This window comes from Eptesicus fuscus, chromosome 5 (assembly GCF_027574615.1).
Source record: "Eptesicus fuscus isolate TK198812 chromosome 5, DD_ASM_mEF_20220401, whole genome shotgun sequence".
Classification (NCBI taxonomy): domain Eukaryota; kingdom Metazoa; phylum Chordata; class Mammalia; order Chiroptera; family Vespertilionidae; genus Eptesicus; species Eptesicus fuscus.
In genome coordinates this window covers 107744335-107757580 of record NC_072477.1, presented here as the reverse complement: position 1 = coordinate 107757580, position 13246 = coordinate 107744335, and the positions used below count along the sequence as shown (strand labels likewise).

The 13246-nt window shown below is 52.5% G+C and overlaps 1 protein-coding gene across 2 annotated transcripts in view; it reads left to right on the top strand.

The window, feature by feature from the left end:
- The window catches only part of PML (PML nuclear body scaffold), a 52971-nt gene that overhangs the window by 33985 nt on the left and 5740 nt on the right, over positions 1-13246 (top strand). The window contains exons 5-8 of one of the 2 annotated variants that reach the window (XM_028133397.2): positions 2930-3067; positions 3425-3686; positions 6060-6112; positions 6674-7849. In XM_028133397.2, coding sequence (XP_027989198.2) covers positions 2930-3067; positions 3425-3686; positions 6060-6112; positions 6674-7411 — 1191 coding nt within the window. In that variant the 3' untranslated portion in view covers positions 7412-7849. Of the gene's footprint in view, positions 1-2929; positions 3068-3424; positions 3687-6059; positions 6113-6673; positions 7850-13246 lie in introns of those variants that run through there. The other variant, XM_008157073.3, reaches the window with a different exon arrangement.

The window sequence follows — 13246 nt, the reverse complement described above, 5'->3', positions numbered from 1 at the left end:
TTGAACCTGCAACCCATGTGCCCTGACTGGGAATTGAGCCACCTTTCAGTGCATGGGATGATGCTCAACCAACCGAGTCACACTGGCCAGGGCTCCTTTTTTTTTTTTTTAATACATAATAGATGGTTTAAACTTTCTGACCATCACCCATTGTAAAAAATATATTTTACATCTAGCCTACACTCTGTAGACATACACAGTTAAAACAGAAGTTTTGCAAAACAAGTGACACTTATTACATGGGATTACTGTATTTCCTGTTCTATGTAATATAAAACATGCAGGTCATGACCCACTTGATTGCTTTCACGATCTACTAATGAGTCACAGTAAACATAGTTTGAAAGACACTGGCGTAGAGCACTCACTATAGACTGTGCCCTTTCCTGGAGTCAGAGATTGTCCATTCTCTGCCCTTCCCCCACACAGGCAGCATTCTCTGACCCCTTTGTGTAAATATGTTGTGCAAGAGAAACCGAGGAATGAGGGAAGAAAGAAGGCAGCCAATCCATTATAGCAGACTGTCCACAGCCCACATCAGAGCACGGATGATGCCAAAAAGAGCCCTGCCTGGCCCCGGCCCGGTACCCAGCACGTGGCCCCGTCGTACTGGGCCTTCCTGTCTACCCCAGCTGGGTGTGGCCAGGTCATCGCTGGTGTCCTCTGGGAGTAGGCCTGGTCATCTTCCCCCTCACAGGAGGGGCAAAGCTTGTTCCAATTAGGAAAGTGTCCCGGGCCTGGTAGTCTCACCGTCGGTCACCTGGCTTTCCAATGCAGCGCTCCTTGACGAAGGGCCCCTCTGCTGCATGCTCCTGACTGCTGATCGTCACGTAGAATCGGAAGCACCAGTGGTCAGGAGTGTGGGCCTCTCCTCTCGAAGGAGCGCTTCCCACATTCTCCCTCATGGTTAACAAGCCATTCAGTTCCACACAATAGGGAAGGGTGGTGGGAGGGACGCAAAGGAGACAGTGACTGAAGAAAAAGCAAGTTGCGTGGGCACTGGAAGGGAACCTCCATTTCACAACACTGTTCAAACCCTAGACCAGGCCCTCACTCGGTCTGTGACCATAGGAAGTAACTTGCCCTCTGTTGTGCTTCAGTTTCCTTCTCTGTAGGTGTGTGATGATCATAGGGTGGTACTTACCTCTTGTTTTAAAACTGTAATTTATTTTTATTGTGGTAAAATTCACATAAGAAAACTTTTATTTTTTTAATCTTTATTATTGAAAGTATTACATGTGTCCCCATTTTTCCCCCATTGGCCCCCTAGAAAACTATTTTAACCATTTTAAAGTACAAAGTTCAGTTACGTTTAGTACACTCACAATCTTTTTTGTTAATCCTCTCCCAAGGGTATTTTTCTATTGATTTTTAGAGAGAGTGGAAGGAGTGAGGGAGGGAGAGAAAAAAAAAATCAACATGAGAGAGACACAACAGTTGGTTGCCTCCTCGACCAGGGTCGGGGATTGACCTGCAACCTAGGTACATGCCCCTGACTGGGAATTGAACCCACAACCCTTTGGTATGCGGGCTGATGCTCTAACCACTGAGCACACCAGCCAGGGCTACACTCACAATCTTTTTTTTTTTTTTTAAATATATTTTATTGATTTTCCACAGAGAGGAAGGAAGAGGGATAGAGAGCTAGAAACATCGATGAGAGAGAAACATCGACCAGCTGCCTCCTGCACACCCCCCATCGGGGATGTGCCCGCAACCAAGATACATGCCCTTGACCGGAATCGAACCTGGGACCTTTCAGTCCACAGACCGACGCTCTATCCACTGAGCTAAACCGGTTTCGGCTACACTCACAATCTTGTACAACCATCCCAACTATCTAGTTCCAGAACATTTCCATTGCCCGGAAAGGAAACCCCGAAGCCATGAAGCAGTCACTCCCCATTGTGCCTACCCCCACCCCTTGGCAACCACATGCTGCTTTCTACATGTACACATTTAGCTATTCTGGATATTTCACATGAATGGAAATGTACAATAGGTATCCTTTTGTGGCTGGCTTCTTTTCACTCAGCATAACGTGTTCAAGGTTCATTCATGTGTGTGTATCAGAATGTTATTCTTTTTTATGGCTGAATAATACTCCACTATATGGGTGTGCCATGTTTTATTGATAGACATTTTTGGCTCTTGTGAATAGTGTTGCTGTGAACATTCATATGCAAGTTTTTGTTTAAGCATCTGTTTTCTGTTCCTTTGGGTACATACTTAGGAGTAGATTTGTTGAATCATGAAAATTCTGTCAGACTTTTTAAGGAGCCGCCTCTACTTCATTTGGGGATGGGGGATGGGTACCTGAAGCACCTGCACTGAGCCTGGCACAGAGCGGCAATAAAACACGGTCATCGCCACCAGGTACTAAGTGCCAGGTGCTCTTTCTAGCATTTTACTTAGTAATGTCCTTCATCCGCACTCCCTGTGAGGTAGAGCGCGATTATCCCATTTACAGAGAGGGCTTGAGGCCCCGGGAGTTTTAAGGGATTTGTCCAAGATGCGTCAATGCTATTCTGACCCAGGCAGAGTTAAAGCCCCTCGGGCAGAGTGAAGGCCACGGGAGGCCAGTTTCAGCTCAATGGAAGGGTGTCCTTTCTATTACAACTTGGCTGCTGTAGAGAAACTGGCTCCTGCAGCGGTGAGCGTTTTGTCCCTGGAGCTGTGTAGGCTAGATGTCGAGCAAGCCTTGAGGAGTTGATGGGCAGTGATTCCTGGATGCCAGCACCTCAGGGTCATGAGGTGAAGTCATGGAGGGTGTGGGGAAGACTCCTGGTCCCAGGGTCTCTAGGCTTCGGACTGAGCAGCCTGTACCGGAGGTGGGTGAGGCCTTGGGAATTGGGCTGACCCCAGGCCTAGGTTTCCAGCCCTTACCTGCTGCACAGTCATTTCTGATTCTCCTTTTCTGACTTTGCAGCCAGCAGGGGCACAGATAGCTCAGGTGCAGGCCCTGGGGCTGGCTGAGGCTCAACCCGTGGCCGTGGTACAGTCGGTGCCTGGGACACACCCTGTGCCAATGTATGCCTACTCCATCGAAGACCCCTCCTGTAGAGAGGTAAGTTTTCTGCAGTACTGCCTCCCGTCCTGAGAGCCCAGATCCCAGCAAGCAGTAAGAGGTGGAGCTGAGTGAGAACCCAGACCTCAGTCAGCACCTGCTCTGTGCCCTTCCTTTCCCTCTGCTGCCCTGTCAGGAAGTTCCCTTCTATACTAAGCATATGAGCCACTCTCAGGGCAGGCAGAGGCCAGTGGTTAGTAGGCAGGGCCAGTGTGCATGGCAACCTGGGAGGACTTTCTGAGTGGAGAGAGGCAGAGAGGAAGGCACAGGCCCCTGCCACCCAGGTCTAGGTCTCTGCCCACCACCTTAGGGCCCCTGGAGGCTCCTGACCTGGCACTGTGACTTCCCACTGCACAGGAGGTCTCCAACACAGCCACGCCACAGAAGAGGAGGAAGTCCTGCCAGACCGAGTGCCGCAGGAAGGTTATCAAGATGGAGTCCGAGGAGGAGAAGGAGGCCAGGTTGTCCCTGAGCTCCCCCGAGCAGCCCAGGCCCAGCACCTCCAAGGCAGTCTCACCTCTGCCCCTGGAGGGGTCCCAGAGCCCTGAGAGCCACTCCGCAGGAAATGAGGAATTACTGCTCAACAGCAACCATGAGACTGGCGACTCTGGGGAGGCAGGTAGGGAGGTCAGGGCAGCAGAGGCCGAGGCCTGCATGCTGTTTTCCAGGGGCTGGGTGGGGCCCCTGTTCTGCATCCTGACCACCCAGGGAGCCCAAAGCCAACAGCATTCCCTCTGTCCTGCCCTCAGCTGCTACCAGACGGGGCAAGGAGAGCCCACGGTTTGCCTGGGGGTTGAGAGTGCATGTGGCTTATTTCACCATGTGCTTGATGGGATTCCAGTGTGGGGAGCACCAGGAGCTGAAGTTCACAGTTCCTTAGCTCCTTCCCCCAACACACTCCTGCGGATCCTAGCACCATGCCTCTGCACGGCGTGGGTCTCCCCATGAAATGTTTGTTTGGTGGGTGTCCAGCACGTTCCCAGAGAGGACTTGAGTAAAGGCCATGGACCCATCTGTTCCCAAATTTTTCTGCAAAGCCTACCGCCTGAGGGCTCTCATTTGTCCTAGATATCTTTCAGGGACACTGCCAAATAGGAAGTCCTTTGGCAAGACTAGCGGTCAACCCATAGAATTCTGGAATGTTCGAGACAGTCCAGCCTTGTTCTCATCCTAGGTCCCAGCCTGGGCCCTGACCCTGCTCACACACCCAGCCCTAACTGATATTCCTTGCTCACAAATGCTAATGGCAGATCAAAAGGTTTTAACTAGATGTAGGCTATTGTTTAACTGAACGTTCCCACAGTCTGAGAACTAGAACACGCCAATGAGCATCTTGAGGGTCCCAAAAGGTTCCAAACCAGGCGGTGTTTGCCAGGCCAACACAGGGAGCAAAGTCCGCTTTCAGGGCCAGCAGCTGCGTTAGGTACTCACAGGGCCAGCAGCTGCGTTAGGTACTCACAGACAGGGCCAGCAGCTGCGTTAGGTACTCACAGGGCCAGCAGCTGCGTTAGGTACTCACAGACAGGGCCAGCAGCTGCGTTAGGTACTCACAGGGCCAGCAGCTGCGTTAGGTACTCACAGACAGGGCCAGCAGCTGCGTTAGGTACTCACAGACAGGGCCAGCAGCTGCGTTAGGTACTCACAGACAGGGCCAGCAGCTGCGTTAGGTACTCACAGACAGGGCCAGCAGCTGCGTTAGGTACTCACAGACAGGGCCAGCAGCTGCGTTAGGTACTCACAGGGCCAGCAGCTGCGTTAGGTACTCACAGGGCCAGCAGCTGCGTTAGGTACTCACAGACAGGGCCAGCGGCTGCGTTAGGTACTCACAGGGCCAGCGGCTGCGTTAGGTACTCACAGACAGGGCCAGCGGCTGCGTTAGGTACTCACAGACAGGGCCAGCAGCTGCGTTAGGTACTCACAGACAGGGCCAGCGGCTGCGTTAGGTACTCACAGGGCCAGCAGCTGTGTTAGGTACTCACAGACAGGGCCAGCGGCTGCATTAGGTACTCACAGGGCCAGCGGCTGCGTTAGGTACTCACAGACAGGACCAGCGGCTGCGTTAGGTACTCACAGACAGGGCCAGCAGCTGTGTTAGGTACTCACAGACAGGGCCAGCGGCTGCATTAGGTACTCACAGGGCCAGCAGCTGCGTTAGGTACTCACAGGGCCAGCAGCTGTGTTAGGTACTCATAGACAGGGCCAGCGGCTGCATTAGGTACTCACAGGGCCAGCAGCTGCGTTGGGTACTCACAGACAGGGCCAGCGGCTGCATTAGGTACTCACAGGGCCAGCAGCTGTGTTAGGTACTCACAGACAGGGCCAGCGGCTGCATTAGGTACTCACAGGGCCAGCAGCTGTGTTAGGTACTCACAGACAGGGCCAGCGGCTGTGTTAGGTACTCACAGACAGGACCAGCGGCTGCGTTAGGTACTCACAGGGCCAGCAGCTGCGTTAGGTACTCACAGGGCCAGCAGCTGCGTTAGGTACTCACAGGGCCAGCGGCTGCGTTAGGTACTCACAGAGTCAGCAGCTGCGTTAGGTACTCACAGGGCCAGCAGCTGCGTTAGGTACTCACAGGGCCAGCAGCTGCGTTAGGTACTCACAGACAGGGCCAGCAGCTGTGTTAGGTACTCACGGACAGGGCCAGCGGCTGCGTTAGGTACTCACAGGGCCAGCAGCTGCGTTAGGTACTCACAGACAGGGCCAGCAGGCATGTATGGAAAGCCACTGTGAAAAACCAGATTCCACAGGCACACACAGTGCATGTTGACATCCCCTCTTGCAGGCCACACATCACCCACCCAGTCCACTGGCCAGCAAAGGTCCCCAGAGAAACTGGCTCCTGCAGCAGTGAGCATTTTGTGCCTGGAGCTGTGTAGGCTAGTGCAGGCCTGCTGGGTCAGGGAGAGTGAGTGAAAGGGAGAACTGGGCTGGGATGGGTGGGATCGGGCGTTCCTAGCAGGCCTGACGCTGCCTCCCCCGCCTGTTTCAGAGGAGCGCATTGTGGTGATCAGCAGCTCCGAGGACTCAGATGCTGAAAACTCGGTGAGTGGCCCAGAAGTTTGGCCCGGGATTCCTGCCTCCCCCCGTTCGGGGACACAGTCACAGCAGGTGACTCTCAGTCCTGAGCTGTCCTAAGGATAATCTTCAAAGGCCTGTGGGCCTGGACCACCCCAGCCCTCCCTCCAGATGGGGGGCCTTCAGTAACCATATATTCTCTTCTAAACTGCTGATAGAGACCTTCCTTCCAGAGCTGTCTCTTTTGTGGGCTAGACATGGCCTTTGGTGAGAGCTTCCTTATATATTTCTGTCCCCTTCTCAACAAGGAGGGTGGACACAGTGAGGGCCAATGTGAGGGATTGTAAGGGCACAGGGCAGCACCACGTAGGGCTCACACAAGCAAATTTCACTCCAGATAAGAAAGAACTTCTTTAAAGCCATCCTGTAATGGGACAGTGGCTTGTGGGTTGTGTCCCTTCTGTCCCTGAGGTTTGTTAACGGGCAGTCCCCTGTGTAGGGGAAAGAGGATCCGAAGAGAGGGAAAGGTTGGATTGGGTGGTCCCTGAGCCCCTTCCAGCCCTCAATCTGAGGTTCTGTATTGGAAAGAGCTTGGAGCCCACGGAGACCGCTGCGACATACTCCCGGCCAGCCCACCCCCCGCTGAGAGCACTAAGAGCATCCCACACCTGCCGGGCCTCCCGTCTGCCCCGAGGTACATGCCACTTCCTGGCTTGGCCTCCCCACAGTCCCACCAAGCAAGCCATCCCCGATGCCACATCGCCCAGCCAGCCTGCCGGGCCACAGGAGCATGCTGCCATCCACCGTGGGATCAGCCACCTGTCTCGCAGGATACAAAGAGCCATCCGCCTTGGTCACATCCACTGGCCACTCAAACCGCATCGTGCCCCCCTGTGGACTTGTCCTTCCCCGATGGCCCAAGCCACTGCCCTTACCATTACTGAGCCTCCCGTCCAGTCTGCCACCCCCCAGGAGTGTCTTGCTTGCCTCCAAAAGCCAGCCATCAGCCAACCCCGACTGGTGCGACAGGCAGGGCGGTCTCTGGGCCACTCCCTCCGGGGGTCCTCCCACGTAGCTCAGTGGCTCAACAACTTCTTTGCTTTTGCTCCCTCCTCTGTTGCTCCCCAGATTGATGCCTCTTTCACGGGAGTCAGGGCAGGAGGCCAATCACCCCAGATTCTTGGGGCAGGAATCTCCCCCCAGGATTCTGACAGGACCCCTGTAGAGAATCCCCAAATCCAGGAAATCCCTCCAAATGCATCCCCATCACTTCCGTCCTCAGAGAGGCCCCCCACCAGCCCAGGTCCCCCTCAGACAAGCCTCTGAGAGCCCCGAGTGCCTCCCTCTACAACCGCTGGCCACCATCCTCTTATAACCTTGGGCCAACACCCACGCCCTGCTCTGCACCCTCCTCCCTCCCTCTGCCCAGCCTGGCCCACACACCTAAAGGCCCTATAAGCTGTAGGCATTCGTACATCTTAGTCAAAGAGTGAACTGAGGATGGAATGGTTGCATAGACTCTGGGCAAGGAGACTTTAGTCCTTGTTAGTTGAGAGGGCATGACAGATTCAGGCCACCACTCCTCACATGTCTGGGCCTCTGCTCAATGAAAGCTTCTTTCAACCTTTGTACCTCCCACTGCCCCATCCCCCTACCCCAGGCCTTTCCACTGGGCTTCTGTCAGGATCTAAGACCATGAGGGGAGGGACTGTGTCAATCCTAGGACCTGGCAGATGTGGCTGCTCAATAAATGTTTGTTGAAAGACCGTGACCAACAGATTCCTTGCTGGACTTGGCTTTTGTCACTTCCCTGCCCTGAAACTTGGTTTCCTGTAGGGTTACTCTGTCCCTCTTTCTGCCACGTCAGAGGTAGGAGGTGGGGCCAAGGCCCTCTGTGTCTCCTGGGCTGTTTCAGTCCCACCATCTGATAGGATTGCCTGTGCCTTTGAGGTTCCAGGTCTTGAGGTGAACCCCACTTCCCTAGCTCATATCAGATGTCTTCCTACTTTCCCTACGCAGGGAAGACTGGCACCTGCCTCTAAGGTTCCTCTCCCTTCCTCTTGGGGGGCTACAGCATCCTCTACCCCAGCCTCTCTGCTCCTTGACCTCTCGGGGGCTTCACCGCCAGGCCACCCCTGGAACCTCACCATCACTGAACTGTCCATCTCTAAACTGGCCCACTCAAGTCTGACCACCGCCTTCCGTCCCTTGAGCTTTCCATCAGTAACTTCCAGTACCTCCACTCTCTCCCACCCAGCTCCTCCTGGCCTCCACTTAGGCCTGCCCTTCACAAACAGCCCTGGTGGGATTTAGTAGGTTGCCTGTGCACTGCTACCCAGAGCCAAATTCTGTTGGAGAAAATCAATGGGAGGAAAACCACAAAGGGTAGTCAGTCGAAGGCCCTCTCCCACCCTCCACCTCAGCTCACTGAACCTCCACAGCCTGAGATCTGGGCCCTCGTCCCCACCCTCACTCTCAGCAGGTGACCACACCCTCTGCCCTAGGAAGACAACAGGAACCTTCAGATGGCAAGGGAGCCGTTGACATCTTGCTATCCAATATCCAACGACAGATTGACCTGACCCCATCACATTCCTCCCCCTGTCCTGTTAGGGTAGAGGGACATCCACCTGTCTGGGACTCCTCTGCCCTGGCCCCAGCACCCCTGCCTCCTGGAGAGCCTACCCCATCTGCCGGTCCTCATCTCCATCTTCAGATACTTCCACTTCCTTACGAGCCATAACTCAACATGCTGAAGGAAGTCTTTCCATCCCAGAACTTCTCTTTCCTTACCTCCCTGGTGTTCCTTGCTCACCCACTTCCCTGCTCTCCCTCATTGTGCCAGTGGACCCTGCCCACCAGCACCAGGTAACCTCCCTGCCTCCAAGTCCAATGGTCACCTTCAGTCGTTACTCTTGACCAGCAGTGGAGCCTCCTGAGAGACTGCTTCCTCTTGGTTCCGGAGGGCTCCCTCCTCTCCCTCCTACATCCTGGCTGCTGCTCCTCTCCATCAAGGTCTCTGTCCTTTAAATGTTCCGGCTTTGGTTTGGGGCCCTCTTCCCTTTTGGTCTGTATACCTCCTATAATATGAGCCAGGCCTTCGTCTTCACTTACAGCCAGAGGCTGTTATACAAAACCAGTACAGCCAGAGCTTCTACAGCTGTACTCGGATGTCCCAGAGAGACCTCAAACTCATCTCTTGCTCTGCTTGGTGAATTGCGCCATCTGCCCAGTTATACAAGCTGAGACCTCGGAGCTGCCCAGAACCGCTCCTCCCCCGCCCCCCCCCCCCCCTTCTATTCCTCGCAGCCAATCCATTTTTGAGACTTGTCTTTTCATGTTCTGAAATCTGGGCACTTTTTTCCATCCCATAATCTTGATAAGGTTAAAACAAAATTGAGTCTGGGTGGAGGTAGAAGCATGGGAAGAGATGATAGAAAAAAGGACTAGATGCCACTGGTCTCCCCAGACTCCCTGAGAGTCAAACGGAGGAACTGACTCCAGCTGTGTTTGGGTGGTGGGTATCAGGCTGATCTTCAGCTGTGGGCAAGGAGCCAGGTGGTGCCTGAGGGCATTGCAGGTGATGAAGAATTAGCTGCTCACCTTGGAGACCAGCTCTGGAGGCATGGAGAGAGCCAGAGGAACAATGGCTTTTGTGTAGGTATTCATCAGACAGTTTTCAGTTAACCATTACAGAAGTCCCAAACGTTTTGAAGAAATTTTAAAAGAAAACAAATGAGGTCCTCCTGGCGCATTTCTTACCCACCCTCCATGCCCCTTCCAGACCCCTGGTGCTCCTAGAGTTTTCGAAGCAGCTTGGAGGGAGGGGCAGGGTGACATTCCCGGGGTGCTCTAGGCTCCTGCATTCCCATGCCCTTTCCTCTCCATGGCCTTTCTCTCACCTTCCAGTGACAGTTGTAGAATACCAACCTGCTAACATGCCACATCTTCCAAGCGTAACGGCGTGTAAACAACCCCCCCGCACCCCCTCCCCCCCTTTGCTTGGGCTGTAGGTGTGTCAGTTGCTGCAATGTAGACATGTCTGGAGGCTCTGGTGCAGGCCTGCTGGGTCAGGGAGAGACTGAGTGAAGGGGAGACTACTCTGAAAGAGGCCTCGCCCCTTCCAGATGAGGCAGTAGTTGGGTGGAGGGGTGAGACCCAGGCTTGGTGGTGGACACCTGGGGTCAGCAGTGCCTCTGCCATGAGCCCTGTGTTAGGACCCAAAGCAGAAAAAACAAACAGGTGTTCTCACCACTCTTCTGACAGTTGATTGGCCCCAGGGCCTGGCATCGGGAAGACCAAGTGGAAGCAGGAGGGGGCCTATCGAGGAGGGGCGGAGGGGCTATGTCCGAAGTGGCAGTGGAAGGGAGGCCTGTGGGAGCAGCTGATCCGGGAAAGGACAGTGATGCTGGTGAGTGTGTATCAGAAAAACAGGTGCTCCTCTGGGGAGATGGGAGCCGTGTAGCCGCCTGCAGAGGGGCTGGAATAGTGGGCATTGGGCCACCGGTGAGCTAACGAGGTTGGCCCATTCACAGATACAGGTGAAGCATCTCTGGGGCCTTCCAGACTTGCTTTTTAAAAAAGTTAATTTTTTAAAATAAAACTTTATTGTTCAGATTATTATAGTTGTTCCTCTTCCCACCCCCCCATAGCTCCCCTCCACCCAGTTCCCACCCCACCCCATGCCCTTACGCCCCCCATTGTCCTCATCCATAGGTGTACGATTTTTGTCCAGTCTCTTCCCGCATCCCCACACCCCTTTCCTCCCAAGAATTGTCAGTCCACTCCCTTTCTATGCCCCTGATTCTATTATATTCACCAGTTTATTCTGTTCATCAGATTTTTTATTCACTTGATTTTTAGAATCACTTGTTGTTAGATATGTATTTGTTGTTCATAATTTTTATCTTTACCTTTTTCTTCTTCTTCCTCTTCTTAAAGAATACCTTTCAGCATTTCATATAATACTGGTTTGGCAGTGATGAACTCCTTTAGCTTTTTCTTATCTGTGAAGCTCTTTATCTGACCTTCAATTCTGAATGATAGCTTTGCTGGGTAAAGTAATCTTGGTTGTAGGTTCTTGCTATTCATCACTTTGAATATTTCTTGCCACTCCCTTCTGGCCTGCATAGTTTCTGTTGAGAAATCAGCTGACAATCGTATGGATACTCCCTTGTAGGTAACTAATTGTTTTTATCTTGCTGCTTTTAATATTCTCTCTTTGTCTTTTGCTCTTGGCATTTTTATTATGATGTGTCTTGGTGTGGTCCTCTTTGGGTTCCTTTTGTTTGGGGTTCTGTGTGCTTCCTGAACTTGTAAGTCTATTTCTTTCACCAGGTGGGGGAAGTTTTCTGTCATTATTTCTTCAAATAGGTTCTCAGTATCTTGCTCTCTCTCTTCTTCTGGCACCCCCATAATTCTGATGTTGGTTCGCTTGAAGTTGTCCCAGAGGCTTCTTACACTATCTTCATATTTTTGGATTCTTTTTGCTTTTTGCTTTTCTGGTTGGGTGTTTTTTGCTTCTTTGTATTTCAAATCTTTGACTTGATTCTTGCGATCCTCTAGTCTGCTGTTGGGTCTCCGTATATTATTCTTTATTTCAGTCAGTGTAAGCTTAATTTCTAGTTGGTCTTTTTTCATATCCTTGAGGGTCTCACTAAATTTATTGGCAGTTTCTAGAAAATTTTTGAAAAACCTTATAACCGTGGTTTTGAACTCTATATCCAGTAGTTTGTTTTCTCCTTTTCTTTCGTTTCTGATCTATTTCTTTGTCTCCACATTTTGGCTGCTTCTCTGAGTTGATAGAGTGGCTTTGTGTGCTAGGTGTCCTATAGGGCCCAGTGGCTCAGCCTCCCCAGTTACCTGAGGTGGACACTCTTGGTGCATCCCTTTGTGGGCTGTGTGCACAGTCTTGTTGTAGTTAAGACTTGATTGTTGTTGGTATCACTGGGAGGAATTGACCTCCAGGCCATTTGGCTGTGAGGATCAGCTGTGTCTACAATGAGAGAACTGTGCTGGAGACACCCTTATGAGGCAGGACTTGCTTCAGTGGGGCTTTGATGCTCACTGAGTCTGCCCCCTGAGTGTGTCCCTTATGGATCTGAGGAGTTGTAATCTGGATGGTCCCACTCTGACCACTGGGTACACTGGCTCTTGGATCTCCAAGGAGGTGCTAATTTAGCCTCTGCCTGAGGCCACCCAGCAGCAGCTACAGAGAGATCTGCAGATTCCTCTTCTTTGTTTGGGATTTGGAGGTGCCCAGATGAGGCCCAGCTGTGAAGCAATGCAAGCTGCTGTGGGGCCTTGGGCCTTCTTTTGGATGTTCTGGGGCTCTCTGACTCAGCTGCAGTTTTTTAGGTAATTTTAGATTGCAAAGGGCCAGGCCATTCATATGCAAAAGCCTCTGCGCACAGCTTGGGTGGGGTGGGGTCTCAGGGCGGAGCAAACAGCAAGCTTCCCTTCCGCCCTGTCCTAAGAGGCCCCCAGGTCTCAGTGTCCCACAGTAATCGCTGCAAGCACCTCTGAGAGAGAGCCCCCCTCCAGTTCCACCTGATGCCAGACAGTCCAGTTTCTCCCCGTATGAGTCTGGGTCCCCAGAGTCTTGCCCGAAACTGGAGTTCAGAGCAGTCGGGAGCTTGTGTCTTCCTCCTGCTTGAAAAAGACAGCCATGTCCTCAGTTGCCAGCCCTCTCCGCGCATGTGCCTCCATACCTCTGCCTTTACTTCTGCAGCTCCTGTGAGTCTCAGTGAGCTTTTCTCTTCCCTTCTAGTTGTAGAATTTCCACTCAGTCAGCCTTCCTGTGGTTGTAGTTTTGAAGTGGTTGTGCGAGGCAGCAAGTTCAGGTGTTTACCTATGCCGCCAATTTGGTTTCTCTGCCTTCCAGACTTTTCAAGAGAGAGCTGGGGTTTTGTATCTGCAAAAACTAGCAGTGCATGTCTTGCCAAACTGATCCCTGCTGTTGCTTAAGCTTGGCTGTGATAAAGTCCCTTAGGAGCTGGCGACTCTTGGTAAGCAATAATGTCAGGTACTAGGCAGATGTCTTCTGGTTACTAGATGCTGAATATCAAGGGGTTTGGCTCCTATCTGGCTGAATGGACTAAATCAGTACTTAGGACAATCCTTCACAACCCTGCCTGATGCTGATCCCTTGGGGTTTTACCA